Here is a 22,835-nt window from a genome sequence, read left to right on the forward strand (position 1 = left end):
GCTGGGGGCCGGCGGCGGCGTTGCGGGAGGCGGCAACAGGACGGCGACGCGGGGTTGGCGCGCCCGGGGGGCCGGCCTCTGCACCTGAGGGGAAATGAACGCGGCCGAGAAGGCCCGGGTGGGGCGGGCGGCCGACGGGCCTGCGCCGCCCGAGGAGGAGGAGGGCGAGGCGGGCGGGAAGGAGCCGGCGGCGGACGCGGCCCCCGGGCCCAGCGCCGCGTTCCGCCTCCTGGTGACCCGGCGGGAGCCGGCCGTGAAGCTGCAGTATGCAGTGAGCGGCCTGGAGCCGTTGGCCTGGTCTGAGGACCACCGCGTGTCCGTGTCGACGGCCCGCAGCATCGCTGTGCTGGAGCTCATCTGCGACGTGCACAACCCGGGCCAGGACCTGGTCATCCACCGCACGTCGGTGCCCGCCCCTCTCAACAGCTGCCTCCTCAAAGTAAGTCATCCGCGGGCCCCGGCCCTGGACTCTCCTGTCCCCCTCGCGCGGCCGCGTCACGGTCCCTGGGGAGTCCTGGCCCACCCTAGTCCGGGGATTCTCCTCCTCGCACCCAGCGCTTAGGGCTAAGCGGCTAGAGTCGCCGTAGCTTAAGAATCAAACAGACAAAAACATCTTGCAGCCGTTTGTGGCCAGGTTCCGGAATCACCCGCCCCCTTCCGACACACACATATATCCTGGGATGTCCCTTCGGAGCCGGGTCCTCCCTTCGCCCCCGCGTCTGGCTGGCTTCTGGCGCAGATCACTCTTGGTCGTGCTTTCTGAGACTCCACCCCCTGTTGACCCAACCCCAGACCTGCCTCTGTTGTTGCTCCTTTTGTCTGGGAGCGACTCCCAGAGGCCCTTGGCTGGCTTTGTTTACTATGACGTGCCCTCCTCTTGCGCCCTGTTTGCTTTGAAGAAGAAAAATTGGTCCTTTCCATTGTCTTAACTATTTCAGCGACTTTCTTGTGAATACTCTTTGCTTCTCAGCTTGAGTAGATGGGTAAATACTGGATCTCTGGGTTTGTACTCCAGTTTTTCTTTAATAACTAAACACTTTTAGGATGTAGAATGAAAAAGTTTCTGGAAATAAATGCACTTTTTAGCTTCAAGTCCAAGGTCTCTGTCTAGATTTAGTGCTTTCAGCTTCATGCAAACTAAATTTGCCTTCAGAACTTTAGGGTTCCTAAAGTTTTACTGTTTTAATATCATTTTCAAGTTTTTTTTTTTAAGTACTAAGTCATATGGTTCACTTTAGTGGTTTAAAACTTTCCCTATTTCCTTTATAGATCTGTATGCGTATTTGTGATCTATCAAAGTGTGCATTCACTCATTCAACAGATGTTTGAATACCACTATGTATCAGCTAGGCACTGATCTAGGTTCTGAAAGTAAAGCAGTGTACAAAACAAAGGCCCTGTCCTTGTGGAGCTTACATTCTTTGGCAAGTCATGAACAAATAACAGTAGTGAAAAATGCTGTAAAGATATGTATCTACATACAGAGAACTATTTATGTGGTGGCGAGGTGTTTTTATGAAAACTCTTACTCTGCACAGCCATTTTATTTATTTTTTGAGGAAGATTAGCCCTGAGCTAACATCTGCTGCCAATCCTCCTCTTTTTGCTGAGGAAGACTGGCCCTGAGCTAACATCCATGCCCATCTTCCTCTACTTTATATGTGGGACGCCTACCACAGCATGGCTTGACAAGCGCTGCCATGTCCACACCCGGGATCCCAACCAGCAAACCCTGGGCCGCCAAAGCAGAATGTGAGCACTTAACGACTGCACCACCAGGCCAGCCCCCTCTGCACAGCCATTTTAAATATGAATCATTAACTGTGGGTAGGATGCAGGGAGCCCAGACCAGTGTTTACATAGTTGATTCAAGTTTTAAACAGACACCTTGGTGTTGTGTTAGATAATTGGTAAACTTGTATGACTAAGCCTTCTGAGGTATTTTTGGGGAAGATATGAACAAATTGGTTAAAGTATAAACAAATTAGGCGGACAGAAGGTGATAATGCTATGAAATTCAGAAACACTCAAGGGAGGCAGAAGAAGGGGATTTTAAAAGGTGTATCCTCTGCTGAAAAGGAACTTAACGGTTTCCAAGGGTGTTCATATACACATCAGAGAAAATTTTAAGTGTGTGTCAGTATGGTAGAGATTTAATGTTTTAGCAGAGAGAATTTAAAGAAAGGAAGAGTATAGTGAGGGGAGGTGCTTATCAAAGAAGGTTATCTGGTGGTGACTCTGCAGCTGTCCTAAAAGAAGGCAGGTTTGGGGTTGTAAGAGGAAGGGAGGAAAGGGTCATCCAGGTGGCAGGAATGAGATGTCCCTCTCATGTACATACATATGTAAGTCATGAACATGATTTACTGTTGTTTGTCTAGGTAATGATGGATCAACAGATGAGCTCAAGTTGCTTTTCTAGAGTCAGAGGAAGTGAAGTGAGGCCAATTCAGGAACTTTGGAGATCAGGCTGAGGGAGTTGGCTTCAATCTAGGAAACCATAAGTTGCTGTTACGGTATCATGTACAGACCTGGTATGGTTCAGGAATATGAGTTTGGCTGGATTTGAAGCAATAAGATGTTTGTTGGGGTCACTACAAAATAGGGGTTAAGAAATTGGATTTTGGCATACATTAGGCCTATCTATAAAAGAAGAATAATAAAACCCACCTTGTTTAGACTTTTTGAAAGATTAAGTTAAATATGTGTGTATATATATGGACATTTATGTATGTACACACATACACACACCCACATAATCACTTTGCACAGCTCCTGGCACACTGTAAACGCTCAAGTTAAAAAAATGCAGTCATACAGGTATTAAGGAATGAGTCTGAATTAATGCTGCGGCTATGGATATGAAGATGTCCTTAGTATTCTCATAAAAATTTGACTCCATCATTAGTTCCACAACTGTCTAACAAGTAATAGGAAATCTTTATATATCCCTCTAATAATTGGTAGATAGCGTGCCTGAAATTAATTACTGGCATCTTCCCCTTCGGTACTGTTTGGAATGCACATCACACGCACTGTCAGTTAGCAGTCTTAATTAGACTAGGACTGCCTGGTGAATGAATGCTGAGTCGTCCCTGCAATTCTAAGAGGCCTCTGTGGGATCAAACTGTGGTGCAGTGGTAGGAATGTAAAGAAGTCTGTGTTCAGTACCTTGATGGCGCTACCCATTGACAGTCCCTGGGGAGTTGTCTACTCAGTGCCGTCCCGCTTGCCTTTGCTCTAACACAAAACATGGGCATTCTGCAACCCAGAGCACAGTATTAGGGTGTGGCACTGCTCGAAGGCCACATGCTAACCCCCTTAGAAGCTTCTGCTCTGTGATTCTGTTATTTAGGTTATGAATATCTTTCAGAAAATATGCAGTTATAGACTAGTTCAAATGGTATCTGCAGTTTGCAAGTTACTGTCCTGGGCACTGAGGTTATGTGATATAAAGGTGAATGATAGAGCGTGGAAAAGCAATAAAATAGTGATTTAAGAATTAAGTTGCAGTTTTTCTTCCCTTTGGACTGCTGATTTAGTGAATGATCTAGTTGTATACAGTTCCAAATTCGAATAATATTATGTGTAGCTAATTTTATTGTGTATCAATTGTTAGAAGTTTTAGAAAGTATCAACTCCATCTAGCACATTAAGTTAAATAACTATTGCTTTTGAAATAATATTCCTGCCCTCAAGAAGCTTCCTGTCTAATAGCTTCAAATGAGTTTTTGTTAGGTGCTTACAAAGTCCATAGCTATTAACAGTAATAGTGGCCAACTGGAAACGGGATAGTATGTAATTAAATGATTGGCTGGGGGCGGGCCTCTAGGAGCTGGACTCTTAAGTGGTATGCTCCTTGGGCATCTGAGCACTTGTTTTATTTTGTTAACTTGCTTTGTGATGTGGAGAGTTGGGGGGAGGTGCAGTAGGCTAATTCAAACTAATATGTTAGCAATTACTATACAGAACCATAAGGATGTTCCCTGCTGGTTGAGATCCATGCTGCCCTCCATCCTATCGAGAATTCTTCCTACAATGAGTAGGACCAAGGGTTGCTTGAGCTTCCTTATTTCATCCTGTGCTGCTGCTCTGGGTTACAAATTCTGTAAGTTTACTTTTAGTTCTATGGTAGCTTTTTATTTGTAGTAAATTTACCTATTCTAAGGATTATTGCTGAGTTTATTATGGTGTTATAGGATTTGATGAACAATTTTATATCTGCCCTTCATTTGGTGGACAACTTAATATCTCCCCTGCATTTTGCATACTTTTATTAGGTCTCATTAGCACTTAGTTAATTCTCAGAGAGTATTAATAATTATCATCATGGCTAACATTTATTGAGCACTTATTAATGTGTGCTCTGCATGTATCGACTTACTTAGCTTTCCTAACTCTATGAGACATGTATTATTATTCTCTTTTTAGTTGAGGAAATTACAGCCAGAAGGTTTAAGCAACTTGGATGGGATCACAGAGCTAGTATGTGATAGAACCCTGGCTGTCTGGCATCATAGCACAGATTTTCAGTCATTTTGCTTTGCTTATTATGTCATATTTCAAATTTTATCTACCTGTACAAAGCTCTGGGCTTTGACTAGCATTGTTTCATTAACAGGCTAGCCGCCTATCCCTCTATTTAATTGGAATTTTCAGTCTGTATTTCTCCATCATGTCTGTGTGAGAAACTACCTTAAATGCCTTTCTAAAATCAAGATATCTTGCCTAAGACACCATTTCCAGAGTATTCTTTAGGATGATAAGGGATGACAGCCCCCTAAAAGATTCTGTTGTTAAAAACGAAAAGTTGGGATAAGTCTGGTGAAATGAGTCTCTTCACTAGCTCCTTAGCCAAGGCCTTCGCTGAGCTCCTGTGGCTCTTGAAGGAGGAGTGATGTAGGATATGTAGCATCGCCAAAACTTCGTGGGCCCCAGAACTCTTGTTGAAGGGACAGTTTAGGGGAGTGGTGTTCTGTATAACACACTTGAGGAAAAGTTAATCATCTAACTCATTTCTTGGACAACTTTCTATCTCCCTTTCATTTTATATGCTTATTTATTGTGTCATCTAGCAGTTTCAGCAAAAAAGAGAATAAGGTTAGATTATTCCAGTTACCCTAGTTTCTAATAATCGCTGTAGTCTACTAATACATGGAGGAATTTTCTTCCCTCTGGGGCTTAATGGGCTGTAGTTTTTGTTATCTATTTGCCATTTGAGGGATATTTTTTAACTATTTGTTACACTCTGGTTTTCTGACACATCTCCAGTTGTCCAAGCTTTGTGGAGGAATGTAGTGGTTCTGAGTTCAGCATCTTCCAGGTTCTTTCTTTGTCCTGAAATGTAATCCCTCTGGGTTTGGGGACTTAAATTATTTAAAGTGACTTTTATTTTATGCATTTATGTCTTAGGCTTGAATTCCTTTTTAATCATGTTTATTTTACCCTTTCCAGTTTGCAGATCAGCCTCTATGTAAAAGGAGATTGATACTAAAAAGGAGTTGAATGGTTCTGCTTTCTTTCTGTATTATCCATTTCTCTAAAGACACTGGATTAGGGGCTTTAGCCTTCCTATTTTCTTTTTTTTTTTCCTTTTTTTTTTTTGCTGAGGAAGATTTGCCCTGAGCTAACATCTGTGCCAGTCTTCCTCTATTTTGTATGTGAGTCGCGGCCACTGCATGGCTGCCAACAAGTGGTGTGGGTCTGTGCTTGGGAACCAAACCCAGGCTGCTGAAGCACAGCGTGCAGAACTTAACTGCTAGGCCATGGAGCCTGCCCCCTGGCTATTTTCTTATGACTCTGGACCACTTTCTTTTGGTCATTTAACTCTTTCTCCATCTTTAACGTACCTTTAAAATCTTGTTAAAGAGCTCACCATCATACAGCTAGATGCTAAATAAATAGCAGTGCTGATGGATGTTATAAACTTGAAGGCGGGAGAGATGAATAAAAACTAGAATGATCTCAGGAGGCCTCATAGAGAAAATTAGACCTGGTGGGATAGATGGGATTTAGAAAAGAGGAAAGAGAGTGTTCTTGCCAAGGGAGCCAGGGAAGGCAGAGGTGGGAATGTTCAGGGAATGGCAAATAGTCTAATCAGAGTAGACATTATTCTATAGAAACAGTGGACAAAGCAGTTGTATTGGCTCTCGGCATAATTTGTAAATGAAATTTCAGATGGAAAACTTAAAGCTGGCATTTGTATCATAAAGATATTATTAAAAATCCAAATATCTAATTGTATCAAAGATGTGTATAGATAGATATTTTCATGAATTTTTAATACCTTTACTGTTTTGTGGCTAGTTCGGCTAAATGCTCTGTTGACTCTGAAGAATCAAGTGCATCTCTATCATCACTATTGCTTATGTCAATTCTAAGAAGAATGTGGGAACCAAGCTATGAATAATGACAACTTTTATTCTGACCCTTAAAAAAAATCGCCATTTCCTGAGGAACTGCTCACTTAGTTTTAGACATGTACTTAATTTTTTAAATGCATGTAATACCAAAATTAACAAAATTGATATAAAGTTACTATATATATTAATGTGAATCAGTTAATACACCCAAGCAATATAAGTCTGTTCCTCTTACAGTGAAATATTTGTCTGATAGTTTTTATGTCTTTTACTTTCAGGTTGGCTCAAAAACAGAAGTTGCTGAGTGTAAGGAGAAATTTGCCACCTCTAAAGACCCCACGGTCAGTCAGACTTTCATGTTGGATAGAGTGTTCAACCCTGAGGGGAAGGCTTTGCCACCACTGAGAGGATTCAAATACACTAGCTGGTCGCCCATGGGTTGTGATGCTAATGGCAGGTGCCTTTTGGCAGCGCTGACCATGGACAATCGCCTCACCGTCCAGGCTAACCTCAACAGACTGCAGTGGGTCCAGCTGGTCGATCTGACTGAGATTTACGGGGAACGTCTTTATGAGACCAGTTACAGGCTCTCTAAAAGTGAGGCCCCGGAAGGAAATCTTGGGGATTTTGCTGAGTTTCAGAGGAGACACAGCATGCAGACTCCAGTCAGGATGGAATGGTCAGGCATCTGTACTACTCAGCAGGTCAAGCATAACAATGAGTGCCGTGATGTGGGCAGTGTGCTCCTGGCAGTCCTCTTTGAAAACGGTAACATTGCTGTGTGGCAGTTTCAACTACCATTTGTAGGAAAGGAATCCATCTCTTCGTGCAACACAATTGAGTCAGGAATCAACTCTCCTAGTGTTTTATTTTGGTGGGAATATGAGCACAATAATCGGAAAATGAGCGGCCTTATTGTGGGGAGTGCTTTTGGACCTGTAAAAATTCTTCCTGTCAATCTCAAAGCAGTTAAAGGCTATTTCACTTTAAGGCAACCTGTTGTCTTATGGAAAGAAATGGACCAGTTGCCAGTGCACAGTATCAAATGTGTACCTCTTTATCACCCTTACCAGAAGTGTAGTTGTAGCTTAGTGGTGGCTGCAAGAGGATCCTATGTGTTTTGGTGTCTTCTTCTGATCTCCAAAGCGGGTCTGAATGTTCACAATTCCCACGTCACAGGCCTTCACTCCCTGCCGATCGTCTCCATGACTGCAGATAAGCAGAACGGAACGGTATATACTTGTTCCAGTGATGGGAAAGTGAGGCAGCTGATTCCCATTTTCACAGATGTTGCATTAAAGTTTGAACACCAGTTGATTAAACTGTCAGATGTGTTTGGCTCGGTGAGGACACACGGGATAGCAGTGAGCCCCTGTGGTGCATATCTGGCCGTCATTACAACTGAGGGCATGGTCAATGGCCTCCATCCCGTGAACAAAAACTACCAGGTCCAGTTTGTTACTCTCAAAACCTTTGAAGAGGCAGCTGCTCAGCTCCTGGAATCTTCTGTTCAAAATCTCTTTAAGCAGGTGGATTTAATAGACCTAATACGCTGGAAGATTTTAAAAGATAAACATATCCCTCAATTTTTACAAGAAGCTTTGGAAAAAAAGATTGAAAGCAGTGGGGCCACTTATTTTTGGCGTTTTAAACTTTTCCTCCTGAGGATTTTGTATCAGTCAATGCAGAAAACCCCTTCAGAAGCCCTATGTAAACCCACCCATGAGGACTCAAAGATCTTACTGGTTGACTCGCCAGGGGTGGGCAATGCTGAGGATGAGCAGCAAGAAGAAGGCACGTCTTCCAAACAGGCGAATAAACAGGGCCTTCAGGAGAGGAGCAAAGAGGCTGATCCAGAGGACCCCACGGATGACTCACTCACCCAGGCCGGAGATGCTGGAGGCCGCGAGCCGATGGAAGAGAAACTCCTGGAAATCCAAGGGAAAATTGAAGCCGTGGAAATGCACTTGACCAGAGAGCACATGAAGCGAGTCTTAGGAGAAGTGTACCTGCACACCTGGATCACAGAAAACACTAGCATCCCCACCAGGGGACTCTGTAACTTTTTAATGTCTGATGAAGAGTATGATGACAGAACAGCACGGGTAAGTGTTTATTAACAAAGACATTGAAACTGTGAAAAGTCTGTTTTCTTCATGAGAAAGAAATGACCTAAATTGAATTCCTAAAGCTCAACTTTTGCTTTGACATTTTTTAGGTAATCGATTGGCATGAGGTGCAGGAGAATAAACAGGAAACATGGCTTAATGGAGAGGACATAGTCGTGTCACACATGGACTCTTTCAGTTCTTCCTCTTACTGGGGCCTGGCTTGATGTGCAAGGTTTGCGAGATGAGATTTCCAGGCTGTGGGTGAGCCCGAGCAGGCTGCATGTAGCAGAGCAGTGTGTGACTGGGCAGTCACAGCAGGGAGAGTGTGGCACTGTGCCTTTCCCTGCCCATTTGCAAAAGGTTTTGGAGGTTTTTCGGAGGGGCGTGATGGCAGGGATTGTTTCCATTCGAAAGCACTTGAGGAGGTCTTCTGATTTAGTCAAGAAAGGCATGTAAAGTAAACAAATTATTACTTACATTTTGGATTTTTTTTAAACAAAAACTGAGCATAATCTTTATTTTGAAATTAGAACAATCTTACAGTGTTATCCAAAACGTCTTCCAACGAATTCAAGTGCCCTGACAGAACACTGGGGTTCAAGCTTGGGAACACACTGCATGCTCTGTAGTCCTCTTAAAGGTTCCCAGTGCACATGAGCCTTCTGAGGGTTCTGAGAATTCCTACAGAAAAGAAACCATTTAACTGTGTGTAGCTCCATGTTATCCAGACTTTATTCATCAGAGAACCTTCCTTTGAGCTAATAACTGCTAAAATTCTGAAGAACTTGTGTTTCAAGGAACATGCTTTATACTAAAATACTCAAAAGTACAAAAACTTATGTTCCTTTTTACTCTGAAGATTGACACTTATTCTCACTGCCTAAAATCTTTTTTAAAATGTTAATTGAAGGCAATAAATTCAAATATCTTCATGCCTAAGGTTAAACCATTCACACATCACCTGTTGCTTTTTCTTGTTGGAAAGTGTATGTCTACGTACGCCCCTAAAATTATTGCTCATAGGATGTTTGCAATAATCTCAAGAGTAGTTAAGATGTACTGTTCATGTATCTGAATTTTCATCTTTGAAAGTTAGCTTTTAAGAATTGTTTCATTGTGGTCTAAATTGTGTGGAAGAGTTTTCTTGTTGTCACTGTCCCATAGGACCTAGCGGGGATATTATAAGAGGCAGTGAAATCTTAACAAAAACATTTTGGAAAGTATGTAATGGAAGTTGATTGCTGATGGTTTACAGTGACTGTCCAGATGCTGCATGAGCATGGGGAGCTATATTTAGCATAGTTACGTGGTTCCAACAGAGCCAGTTTAAAGAAAGGAAGATTGTACTGTGCCCATCTATAACAACTGAGTTTTTATTGAAAACAATGCATTTTTCTTGTCTTAAATATCCCACTATATGGTGGCCGGCCCCGTGGCCGAGTGGTTAAGTTCGCGCGCTCCGCTTTGGCAGCCCAGGGTTTTGCCAGTTTGAATCCTGGGCATGGACGTGGCACTGCTCATCCAGCCATGCTGAGGCGGCATCCCACAAGCACAACCCGAAGAACCTACAACTAGAATATACAACTGTGTACTGGGGGCTTTTGGGAAGGAGGAGAAGAAGAAGAAAAGAAGATGATTGGCAACAGATGTTAGCTCAGGTTCCAATCTTTAAAAAAAAAAATCCCATATATGCATAAAATGAATCTTTTCAAACTTAGTTTGTTGACTTATAATAATTATAAATTGTTTCTGAGATTCTTAGCCTGGTATAGTTAGACCAGCATTTCTCAAGCATTTTTTTTCATTATGCCTCCCCCTGCCCACCAGCATTTTAAGGCATTTTTTTCTAATTGTTCTTGCCCATGAAATTTTGATACCACAGATATATTGTGTATCTGTTTATGTACTATGTGTATATCTGTGCTTTATACATGAAAAGGGTAAAGAGTTTTTGTCCCCCAAGAACCAATGTTCGCCCCCTTGGAAGGAGTGTCACCCCTGTTGAGGATGCGTGAGTTAAGCTGATACAGCTGGGCTTGTGTGGTCAAGGCTCTTGAGAGCAAGCAAAAGCAGTCCTTCCTTTTGTAAAATTTGAGTGCATCTCGACTGGAGGAATTCTCAGCAGATTTTATCACTATCAGAATGTTTGGCCTTTCTAGAAAAGAAGGAAGGGGTGGTTGTCTCTGCTATAGGGGACCATAAACTAGATTTCTGAAGAACAAAAAAAGCCAAAAGGTAATGGGCTTTAAATTTGTAAATTATATATGGAGTAGGTAAGACACCCTCTGAGTGATTAAGATACCCTTGAAAACATAGTGAACTAATTTTAATGAATGAATTAGAGAGTCCTTCCGTGAGAGCTTAAGTGTAAATGGATTAAAAACTTTGATGGACATTATCTGCTAGTAAGACAAGAAGGGTCTTAAGGGTTGGTGTATCCCATGTTTCTCAATGATACAGCCAGTGAAGGTTTTTTCAGCAAAATAATGAAGTGGACCAGTGTTTTTCAGACTTTCACTTTTAAAGTGATATAATCCTAATAAAGTTGAGAAAAGTGAAGCTGAAATAGAGACAAGGCCTAGAACCTGCCCTGTTGACCTCTCACTGCCACCTCCCCACTGCCATGGGTCCTGCCGTGCCTTTGCAGTGGGGCTCAGTGGATCTCAGATGGCAGGCTCCTAGACTAGATCGGTCATGGGTCTTTGGGCTATCAGAAGGGGAAATTATTATTTTTTAATTCAGATTATCTTTTTACTTTGTAAGACTTTCTTAAAGAACATTTTCTTTCTTTCTTAAAGACATTTCTTTCTTTCTTTTTTAAAGACATTTGCACAGTTCTACAAAGTTAGTATTTCATGTACTATTTTGCCTATAGAGGTTAGGCTTTTTTCTTAAAATCAAAACATTGTAAGTAATAGCTAAATACTTTGTCTTCCATCAGAACTCTGAAGTCCTTGTTTCAGAAGCAACTAAAACAAGGCAAGAAATCAGATTTTGGTTTTTCAGAACGGTTTTTCCTTTAGTGGTTATAGTTCACCCTGTTGTCACAGGGTCCCTGAATGAATCTTTTTACTCAGCCAGTTGACACAAGTTGAAGGTCTAGCTTTTGGACTTTCAGCCATTGCGGTGGGCCCATGTGGACATACAGATCTCCTGCCTCATGTGAGATGCCGCGTGTTTGTTCCTTTCTCCCGGGTCGGTAGGCTTTTCCTTCAGGAGGCCCTGCCCTCTCCACTAAACACTGCGGGACTGTTTGTCTTACTAGGTGCTGATCGGACACATCTCCAAGAAGATGAACAAACAGACTTTTCCTGAGCACTGTAGTTTGTGTAAAGAGATCTTGCCGTTCACAGATCGCAAACAGGCAGTCTGTTCCAATGGCCACATTTGGCTCCGGTAAGCCGTTTTAAGCCAGCTGCTGCTTTTGCTCATTTTGGGGTTTTGTATAGCACAAACCACCGTAAAGAATTAATCCAAAATACATGTTGCCCATGCCATTAGGTTGGAGAAAAGCTGCTGTTATAAAATCTGGTGTGGGCTTTTTTCATCAGTTTGACTAAAGCAGGACACCCTTTAAAGACAGTTTTTTACTGCTTGATATTTATAGGCCTTGCTTTCTTTATTTTGGTAATGCTGTTTTCCTTTGAAGTAGCATTAAATTTTTTAAAATTGTTATTACAAAACTACTACCTGTTAATGGAATATAAAAGTGCTTATGCCCTTTTCTGTTTAACTTTATAATCAAAGGTAGGAGTCTTCCTCCTTCCATGAGTCTCACTCTGAGAGGGAACCCTGGTGTGTCCTCCTTGTCTGGACCTGTGAGCTGCAGTTGACACAGCTGATGGCTCCTTGCTCCTCCTTGCAGCACTTTCCTCACCTGGCTCCCTGGGCACAGTGCTCCCTGATTTTCTTCCTCCCTCTGACTCTTCATTCTTAGTCATCGTTGCTGATTCTACTTCATCGTCTTGATGTCTGTCTTTGGACCTGGTCTTCTTGGATCAGTGGCCTCTCTTGGCTGTTGCATATCATTTGTACACTGGTGACTTAAACGTGTAACTTTGGCCTGAATCTCTTCTCGTCAATCCAGACTTACGTATCTAACCACCTGTGCAGTATCCCTGTTTGGAAGTTTAATAGGCATTTCAGATTTGAATCCAGCCTTTCCTCACTACCTCCACTTCTACAGTCCTGGTCCAAGAGACCATCATCTCTTGTCCAGATTATTACAGTTATCCGCCAACTGGTCTTCCTGCTTCCACCCTTACCCCTTCCAGTCTGTTCTCAGTATAGCTGTGATTGTGATCCTGTTAAGACTTTGTCAGCTTGTGTCACCCCTCTGCTCAAAACTCTCCAGTAGCTGCCCATTTCTGATGAGTAAAAGCTAAAATCCTTCTAGTGATCAAGACAACACAGCCTGACCCCCATCCCCTCTCTGACCTCATCTGCATTTCTCCATCTTGCTCACTTCATTCTGGGTGCACTGGCCTCATTGTTCCTCAGGTACTCGAGGTACTGCTCCCACTTCAGGATGCCTGCACTGACTCCTCTCTCTGCCTGGAAGGCTCTTCCAGCAAGTGTCCAGATGGCTTCTTCAAGTGTTCCTTTATCAGTTAGGCCTTCCTGGCCATGCTACCTAAAATTGGAACACCCTGCTGACATCCCTCTCCTCTCCCAATAGTCTTCATCCCTCTTCCTTGCTTTAATTTCCTCCTTAGCAATTATCACCATTTAATATATTTTTTACTTTTTGCTTTTCTCCCCCGCTCTGGAATAGAAAGCCCCATGAGGACAGCGAATTTTGTTGTGTCGTTCACAGCTATTTCTAGAACAATGCCTGGTACATGTTAGGCACTCAGTATATTTTATAAATTAATTTTTAACAGAAACAGGATTGTGCTACACATACTTTCCTTAACAACTTGCTGATTCTCTTATTAAAATATTGTGGACAGTTTTCCATTCAGTACATAGATCCCATTCTTCAGGCTGTAGAGTTTTCCATTGTATAGATGTTCTATTGTTTACTCCCTTATTGATAGATATTTGGATTCTTCCCAATTTTTATTGCGTTCCTCCACTTTTTCTGTTTTGTTTAGACTTTTATTTTTTAAGGGGAGAACAGGAAACAAGCTTGTAGTAGTGGTAGGCTTGTGGTCACCATCATGATGGCAGCAACAGCCAACGTCTGTTGAGCACTGTCTGCATGCCAGGCGCTGTTCCAAGCACTGCGCGTGTCCCGGGTTACTGCATCCTCACAGCCGCGCACAGGCGCACTGCGATTATTTCTGCTTTTACAGATGAGGAAACTGATGCCTGAAGAACTTAAATAATTTGCCCGAGGTCACACAGGCACTTAGTGGCAGATCCTGGCGTTCTGCCTCCAGAGTTCACATGTGTAACCGCTATACGCTGTTCTCTCTCAGGCGGGTGCTTCACAACAATTCTTTTCCTTCTTGCTGATTGCAGTTAGTGACAGGATACCCGGTCTGATTTCTCCATGTGAGAATGTGTGCTTGCCCTCACTCAGGTGTAATCTTTCTTCTGTTATACCCAAGTCTTTACTCCAAGTAAATCTCTTTACTCCTTGGAATCTCTTCCCTCAGCTCTCTTCCTCTTTGTAGTTTCCTACTCCGTTGTTCAACGCAATGACTGATCTTCTGGAAAAGCTTCCCTGCAGAGCCCAAACACACTCTCCCCATCTCGTTGCGTCCGCCTTCCCTTATTCGCCTGGTCCTGGGAGATGCTCAGTGAACAGTCATTGGATGAGATTGAACTTCTGAACATTGGATCCTGTCCCTTTTTTGCACCATTAATATCGTCTTCTATATCCTTCAGGTTTTCCCCACTGTCCTGTCAGGTTCTTAAAGATAGTGCTTTATACCCAGTCTTAAAAATCACTAACAAGAATAATTTTCAATATAGTACATGATCAGTTTTTTTTAACATATCAAAAATTCAAAGTACAGTCAGGTATGAACAGACTCAATTCTGAACTGTGGGAAGAAGCCGCAGTGACTGTCTGGATTAGAAGCTTTGTATCTCTGCTTAGTCACCTGATACCCCACTTTCTCTTTAGTAGCGTCGGGGGTAGAGGTCTGGCCCTCTGAGGTGTGCCAAGGGCTACGTTGCTGCCATGAGTTTGTGAAGAGTGCCTGCCCTTGACTGGGTTGCTGTGTGGTTTGAGAATAACTGGCTGTACTGAGTCGCCCTCGGCCTATGCTGCTTTCCTCTGCGGAACTGACGATGCAGTCTGTCTTCTTTCAGGTGCTTTTTAACCTACCAGTCCTGCCAGAGTCTGATATACAGAAGGTGTTTGCTCCATGACAGCATTGCCCGCCATCCAGTTCCAGAAGGTGAATGCTTTCCCAGCCTGGGCGGGTGAGGTTGAGCATGCTGGCAGAGCACCAGCGCCTCAGACTCATGGCTCGGTCGTGCTCCACACTGCTTAGTCTTATGCCGTCAGGGACGCTGAGCAGGCTCATTCTGCTCTTTACAGTATTACCATGAAGGCACAATTAATTTAAAATGATAATTGGAATATGTCATGTTCAAGTACGTATTCATTTTAGTATGTGAGTGTCTGCTGTTCTGTCACTGCTGACAAATTAGTCATTCAAAAACATGTCAGAACTTGTTGTAGACAGCGTATATAGATTATATTTGAATGAAAACTCTTCAAATGGTAATGTATACAAAGACAGCATTGCTGAACCAGCAGTAGCTTCTGCACTTGGAGTCATTCTCCTAGCCACCATGAAGAGGTTTTTCTCTGGTTGGTCTGTATTCTCTTTCTTGATAGCCCGGTGACACAGCCCACATTTCTGAGATAACTGGTTGGAAATAAGATCATAGACATGGGCAAGGAATTAGTGATTTAAATAGCCACACAAATGTCAAATTTATGACCTAATGTTCATTAACGTCGCACTCTAACCAAATGAGCTAACTAGACACAAGTGTATACAATTATATATGTTTTGGGGGAAACTTGTGGTCTCAAGTAAAACAGAAAACATTCTATATAAAGCTACACCCTTATTCTTGATTTTTGCTCTAAACTGGCTGAAGCTCTCTAATTCTGAGAAGTTGATGTGTTGTGTTAGCTGCGTATGTTCTGTTTTAACTTTTTAGTATGGAAAATGTAATCATATATGAAAGTAGAGAAAAGAGTATAATCAACCCTTATGTCCCCATCATTCAACTTCAAAAACTGCCAACTCACGGCCTTTAATGTTCATCTGTAGTCCCCCACCCCCTTCCCTCCTCTGATTGGATTATTTTGAAACAAATTTTTGGGAACTTTTCAACACTCACTGCAATTGAGAATAGGTATACTATTTAGACAGGAAATCAGGAAAAGATTGAAACAAATTAAAAAAACAAATACACCTGCCAGTTGGCTTGAATTAAGCCACATACAGCTTTGGGAAAGAATGAGAACCTACTGGGTCCAGGGAGGAGTGGTAGAGTAGAGCATTTCACAGACCAGGAGAGTTTTTAAGAGGGGGAGAAGGTGTTGACCCAGTGTTGCGATGTTTTTATTTCTCCAAGTAATGCATTTTTTAAAAGTGACTGTATTTTATAAAAGAATATTTCACCGTTAGCAGTGTATGAAGGGTACACTCTCAGAACAAACTATAGTCTTTAAATTGAATAAGTTTAGCTTTATGAAACTCTTATTCGTTACCCTTATTTTCCTGTTTCATCACAGAGGGATGAAAATTTCATCCCACACTTAGCTTTGGGGACAACAGATATAGTACAGCCTCATTTAGAATGTTGGAGTGCAGTGCTTTGTCAAGGACACAGAGGTGGGACCAGATTGCTCATCTCTTGACACTGCAGTCCAGCCAGGGTTCATCCCATTTGGCTGCCGCTTTTTAATCTAACGCTCAGTACCACTTGTCTTCCTTTTGCAGATCCTGACTGGATTAAGAGGTTACTGCAAAGCCCCTGCCCTTTCTGCGATTCTCCTGTCTTCTAAACGTCAGTGGGGGGAAGATGGGAAGGGCACATCTCGGCTGTAGAAAACGCCCTCCAGCCTGAAGAGCTGGGATGCGCTGGAGTGAGCCTGGCCTTCACACATCAAGAGGCGCTCCTCCTGACTGTAAATAGAGCCCTGGGAGCGCATTCTGAAGTGCGTTCTCTCTCTCCAGGATATCTTTAAAATGACTGAAGGCAGAGATTTTAAGTCATTTTGAGATGAACATTAGCCCCCACTCCTTACTCAATGAGGAACACTTATTTTTCAAGTGTCAACTGAAGCAGTTTGAACAAAAAGAACGCTCTATCATTTCTAGGGACAGAGTGCTCTCTTCCAGAGCTGGGATAAGGGCCGTGCCGGGCTGAGTTAGGCTTTAATCCTGGCCTTGGCCTGGAACTGCCTTGTGGCTCCAGAGAGCTTATTAATTCCCTGGTACGAGGTTGTCAGTGTACCAGCAGATATTAGAAGTATCTAAACACGTGGGCCTGATATTTTGTTCTTAGCAAATAGCTGCAGATCTGTGTCCCACCGATTCTTCTTTTTCATGCGTATTGAAAACATTTTTCTAAAACTCTGTATTTTGAGAGGTTGAAACCAAGACTGAAGTTGGTCTTAATGTGTGAAAAGATCAGGTGACTCCTGTAAGTTAATAATTGTGACTTGTTTTCCATGATCTCCTGTGTCGTCGGATTTCCTGCCTCAACTCCTTGATATACATAAGGATGTCCAGTATTCCGCTCACCTCTGTCACATCCCTGCTTCGGACTGGACTGTGATAACCGAGACGAGATATTTGTACATAGAAGAAAAAGAATATTTTCTCCTTTTAGTATTAAATTAAAACTTTTACTATTTTTAATGTTGACATTTCCAGACATTTCATTTCTATCTGGTATAGGATTGTGCACAGCGTCTGTGTAGAGACTTCCAGAAAGAGACGGGCAGCTCAGAAGTGCAGACACTGGCACTCTGGTGCTATAAGTGAGTTCAGCTCAGTTGACCGGAGCCTGGGAGTGTCTCCTCCCTGCAAAGGTCCTTGATATTTATGATCCAGGTATTTCTCTATGGGCTCCTAAGAGGAGGTGTTAAATGTCAATTGGTCTTAAAACGTAAAATAAAAAATAGACATTCTGGAATTACAGTGTTCTTGGATTTTTAAAATAAGTGTCCTAGAGATTGGTGCTAATCAACAGGACTGTAATGCACACATCTTGAAGTGGTGCATATGTCTGGAAAGTTGGATGGGAAATACAAAATGAGAAATTCTAACTCATACACTCTTTTGCCTTTATTCTAATACAGTTTCCTGCTTTTATTTTGTATCCTTAGTGAAAGACATTTTGTCCTCACTTAAGAAACACTTGATATTTGGATAACACTAGCGGAAACACACCACGCACCATACTTGTGTCCTGTCCCCCCGGTTCAGATGTAGTGGAGACGAGCCCCTAGGAGGCACTTCGAGACAGCCTGCTTTGAGATGTCTTTCGTTTCCTCGTCAGATTCTTTTTGCTTTGTCTTCTGGGTTTAATTATGTATTTGCCGGAATCTTCTGATTATCTTTCTCATTTTGGTGGTAATTTCAAGAATAGTGTTTATCCAGATTTTAGGGTCCAGCGTGTTAAATTGATTTTCAAGAAGGAACCAGGCAGCAGTAAAATCATGGCCACTGCAGCTCAGAGGCAGTTGTACCTGTGGCTGCTTCACTTTGCAGTAAATATGACAGTAAAGTTTGGAATCATGGCAAGGAATTACTGCAGTTTTAATAATCATGGCATGCTTAGTCTCACTTATTTTTTTGTTCCTAATCAGAGTCAGTAGTTGATTTGTTCTATTGGAAAATTTTGTGCTGCTGCCATTTAAAACTTAGATTAAGTTTTTGTTTAAAGCAGCTGTGCATTTTTTGAAACATTTAACTCTTACGAGTTAACTACAAGTTGCTCCTGAATCATTTTGAGTGTCTGTATAGGAATAGACATGGCAGCTGTTTTACTAGAACGTGGCTTCTCTCCACAGGGGCCTGGGCCCAGTGGCATTCTTAAGACTCTGAAACCCAACCAACACCTGCGTCAGCCAGGCTTCTGCACACGCAGCGGGGTCTCCCCTTCTCCTGGCCCCCCAGCCGCAGGGGCTGATCCAGTGACCTGTGAGGAGAGGAGATTTGAGCTGAGGGCAGCGCCCCAGTGCACGTCTGCGTTCACTGAGGTTCAGCGTACCTGAGGGTAGGGTAGTCACTGAGACCTAGGAAAAGTGAGAGGGACACAGGCGTCTTAGATTATTAAATGCCTCTCCTGTTCTAAACTAGTCATACTCTCTATACCTTCCTAAAACTTGCCTGATGTGTTCAGTGGCTTTCAAGTTTATTCAGCTGTCCCTGTAATAACTGTTTCAGGAATGGAAGGAGTGGCAGGAGTGACGTTGCTGCACTGTGTTGAAGAGCAGGAGCGGAGCTCCAGACAATTAGACCTTTTCAGCTACAACCCTGCTGCATTTTGGGAGTCTGATATCCACACCTGTATCACGTTTTCTCTGCCTGGGGTTAATTTGTTCCTATTATTCCAGATAAGAAATTGATAGCTTGTTATGCTTCATATTTATTCTGAAATCCTCATGTGTCCACCACCCAGACTTCAGGCAATCTCTACCTACTGTTGTATCTGCCAAAACTACCAATTATTTTTCAGTGTCAGAAGTTGTCAGAGCCACTGGTGAAGCTCCCAGTTGAGGTGACATTTTTCTGCTGCTTCCTCTACAAAGTATTTGAGCATGTTAACGTGGAAGCGTGTGGTTGGGCCTATTAGTAAGTTTCACAGGTTAATTAGGTTAAAAGAATGTTAAAAGGACGATAATTAAATATTAAAGTATATTCTGTGGTGATTATAACAGCATCAGATAAGACGCAGAAGAAACTGCTGCCTGTGGGTGCTTGGGAGGAGGAAGACCGTGCTGGCCTGGGGAGCGCCTGCCCCTGCGGCCTTGGCGCTGCTCTGAGTAGGTGAAGTGCTGCCGTCCCGGAGTGAAGCCAGGAGTTAGCACCCCTGGTTGGTTTCTGCAGGACCTGTCCGTGCCTTCTGCTCCTGACCTCTCTCTCACTTTTCCTTACCAAGGGGGTCCTCTTGAGTACCATTCCTTTAGTTCTCTCAGCTTTAGAACACATTCAGAGCGAACAGATTCCACGTTTGAAAGAAAAATAGATTAGTGATAAAATTTCTAAAAGCTAAATCACATAGTGGGTCTCCCTTCCTAGAGGAAACTATTAAACAGTAATTTTTCTCTCTAAAGGTAATAATGTCAGTTAACTTGGTAAACCGTATCCGGGTTTCTTCAGAACTCTTAGTCGTAATCTCCCCAGCAGAGCGCTCGGCAGCTCTCGGCTGGTCTTGGGCTGCGCTGCGCCCGAAGGTGTCAGCTCCTTCCCGCCACCCGTCCCTCTCCCCGAGCCAGTGTGATTGGTGACCAGCAGAACTTGTGGCGTAAGCTAAGCTGCCTGCGCTGTGTTCAGAGTCAGCAGGCTTAAGCTTTTTACGGGAAAGGTGTATTCTGCCCTTTTTCTTTTTAGAGGTTGGGCAGCACAAACAGCAAGTAGCCAGACGAATAAACAAATCTCTTTACAGTTAGCCCGCCATGGACTGTTCTGAGTCCCTGCGCGGCGTCCCTAAATCGTGACGGTGCCTTGGTGCTCTCAGCCTGCTCTCTGTGTGGGTGGAGGCGAGCGCCTCAGGAGCCCACCCTTCCCCTCGAGACTGTCGGATCTTAAAATGCCTCTAAAGAATTGAACTGAAGTGAGTTGTTTTCATTTCAGTTATTAGTGGAAGTAGCGATTAGCAGCTTCAAGCAGAGTTTTAGACTGTATCTCAAGTCTCATAGTTATTAAACTTTGAACTGCTCTTTCTTGAAGCCAGAAGGTTTTTGGAGTTAAGATCTTCACATCTAACATGATATCTGCTATTCGGACTGATTATACAGCATGTGAAATTGGACTGTCTTTAAATTGAATTAAGTCAAATTTGCAGAATATAGAGTTGCTTCTGATTATCTCAAGTACTCAGCTTTGCTATCCTGATGGAACAGTGGGGTTTTTCAAAAGACTGTAAACTCATCTCCATGGCGCCGATATGAATCAGTAGCAGGACCTGTTAGCCCGGCTGAGCCTGGTAGATAGGACGCAGCCTCCCATCTGCACACAGACAGGGCTGTTTCTGAAAACTGGCTGTGGAAATCCATACATTTAATAGAGAAATGACTGTTTATTAGGATGTCCTCTAAAAAAGTTAATCCTTTTGGTATATGAGCATTTCTCCCCCAACCTCTTTATCCAATTAGGTGAGGCAGCTTTTCTTATCTTGCATTATCTTTGAGTTGTAACTGAACTCCAGCAGGACACTTCATGTCCAATCTGAGGTCTCAGTCAGTGAGTTTCTTTGCAGCAGTATGTGTGGATTACCAGCACGGTGTTCGTTCATTCATTCCAGGCTGGGAAGGAGCTGAAAAAAGGGACAGATGATACTCTTGTCCTGATACCCTAAGGTAAAGGCAGGGGCCATCTGGTTGAAATATTGTAAATAGGTTGGAGGAATTACATTTCAGAACTCTAAATCTTGTGTTTATTTCTAAGGTAAAAATTTGCTTACCTCACCCTGAAATCCTGTTACTTTCATAAAAGTCCTGTAAAGTGGTCATACTGACAGTGTAAAGAGGTGGTGACAGCTTTGAGGCGTTTCATATGCTATCGCTTTTACATTTAGCTGACAGACTGGGAAGCTTTAGGGTATTTTGTTTTTGGTATTAATGCAAAAATGAATTATGTCTTTTTCAAGACTTTGACTCAGATTTGTACTTTGCTGAATGAAAGGAAAGTGAATATCAAACTTGTTTATACAGAAATAAGACTAAAGAAAAGTAAGTCTGTGTTGTGTGTAGTGATCTATGCTTTCTGTTTACCCAATGCCTGTGCTAGTCTTTGTGCTCGGCTTTGAATTGTATGTATGTTTACATATGACATTTTTTGAAATAAAAAGAACAGGCATCTAAAAACTTAAGGTTATAAAAAGGAGATGGTTTTTTAATTCTTAGCATTTGATTAGGTAGTGTGTTATAGATTTTTAGTGTTTAAATTTAAAAACTTTAAGAATAATAACACATTTTGCTTGGAATCCCCCCCATCCAGAAAGATTGGCACTTCTCTCCATTGTACATATGCCACGGTGTCCATGACTAGATTGTAAGCTCCTCGAGGCAGGCACTGATGGAAAGTGCCTTTCAGACAGTTGGTGCTCACGACATGTGTAACGAGTGAGTAACTTCCTGCCTCCTTCAAGACGAAGCATGGTCCACTTTCTCCAGTGCTCTCAAAACTGCAAAGAACTAATGACCAGAAGAGGGCCCGATTCTTTCTTGGGTTTGAACTGAGTTTCTTGGGTTAAACCAGATCATGCCGTATCCTTAGCACTGTTTAGCCTTCTCTTCCCGAAGATAATACACCAGTATCCTGAGCTGTTATCTAATATTAGGGCAGAGGTTTCTGGGAAAAGTTTGAAGTGGGGAAGATTATAGAGAAAATGAAATGTGAATTTTGGAGGGTGTCTGTCTGTATACAGCCCTGTGGGGCAATCTTATTTTAGTTATTACTAAAGAAAGGGGTGACAGATCCTCTGCTTCTTTACCAGTTAGCTGGTTGGCCACTTATCCAGTTCATGAAAGACTGTTGGGTTTTAGCCTTTTCCCCTTTTGGATTCCTCTCTATTGTTCGTATTATTCTAGTCCTTAGACTCTAATGAAGTTGCTGTGAATACCCAGTGCTGTATATACTGGCAGTTTTCTAAATGTGAAATAACCTCCAACATGTTGTGTTTTGTATGCAGAGCCACTAGTATTGTTATCTTGGCCACTTTTTTATTCGAAATAAATAAATAATAGAATTATTTGTATATTGTGTGCATATTTTATCAGGTTCACATGGTTTGTGCAAAGCTTAGAAACCTCTTTACGCCTGACCAGCACCAGCAGGGTGAAGTAATGCCCAGGCGTGCACAGACGGGAAGGAAAGCTGTGTATGTTAGAGAAATGGCCATTAGCAGCCACCTCAGAATCAGGTCAGTATGTCTTTGGTTGTTTATTCCAGAAAACGTTAGAAGGAATGTAAACGGAAATAATCAAAGAGCTTCAGTAGGATGTTAGGCCATGTATTCTTAACACTGTCAATTAAATAGCATCTCGTGAGTACTGAAATGAAGTACTGATTGCAAGGATCTCAGCAACGACAAACACGTAATTCAGACAAATACTCCAGCTGAGAACAACCAGAAAAGCTAGATAAAACACCAAACAAGATAAAGAAAATGAAAAGCACACCTAAACACATCATAGTAAAACTGCTGAAAA

At 42.5% G+C, this 22,835-nt stretch overlaps 1 protein-coding gene across 3 annotated transcripts; it reads left to right on the forward strand.

Moving 5' to 3' along the window:
- Nucleotides 1–94: 94 nt before the first annotated feature.
- On the forward strand, nucleotides 95–22,381 carry GTF3C4 (general transcription factor IIIC subunit 4). Of its 3 annotated transcripts, XR_011533368.1 has the most exons (6): nucleotides 95–439; nucleotides 6,638–8,464; nucleotides 8,578–8,702; nucleotides 11,736–11,866; nucleotides 14,735–14,823; nucleotides 16,390–22,381. XR_011533368.1 is itself a non-coding variant. In XM_008524359.2 (5 exons), the coding sequence occupies exons 1-5, from the start codon at nucleotides 95–97 to the stop codon at nucleotides 16,452–16,454; spliced, it is 2,457 nt and encodes an 818-aa protein (XP_008522581.2). In that variant the 3' UTR covers nucleotides 16,455–22,381. The 3 variants fall into 3 exon arrangements, 2 of the variants coding, with proteins under 2 accessions (XP_008522581.2, XP_070451518.1); XM_008524359.2 differs by lacking the exon at nucleotides 8,578–8,702; XM_070595417.1 differs by lacking the exons at nucleotides 8,578–8,702; nucleotides 11,736–11,866; nucleotides 14,735–14,823.
- The last annotated feature ends 454 nt before the right edge of the window (nucleotides 22,382–22,835 follow it).

The sequence above is a fragment of the Equus przewalskii genome, chromosome 26 (genome assembly GCF_037783145.1).
Source record: "Equus przewalskii isolate Varuska chromosome 26, EquPr2, whole genome shotgun sequence".
Classification (NCBI taxonomy): domain Eukaryota; kingdom Metazoa; phylum Chordata; class Mammalia; order Perissodactyla; family Equidae; genus Equus; species Equus przewalskii.

Coding starts and splice junctions, on each gene's coding strand:
- GTF3C4 (XM_008524359.2), top strand. CDS start 95: ATGAACGCGGCCGAGAAGGCCCGGGTGGGGCGGGCGGCCGACGGGCCT. Junction 440..6,637: donor TCAACAGCTGCCTCCTCAAA/GTAAGTCATCCG, acceptor TTTTACTTTCAG/GTTGGCTCAAAAACAGAAGT. Junction 8,465..11,735: donor ATGATGACAGAACAGCACGG/GTAAGTGTTTAT, acceptor TTGTCTTACTAG/GTGCTGATCGGACACATCTC.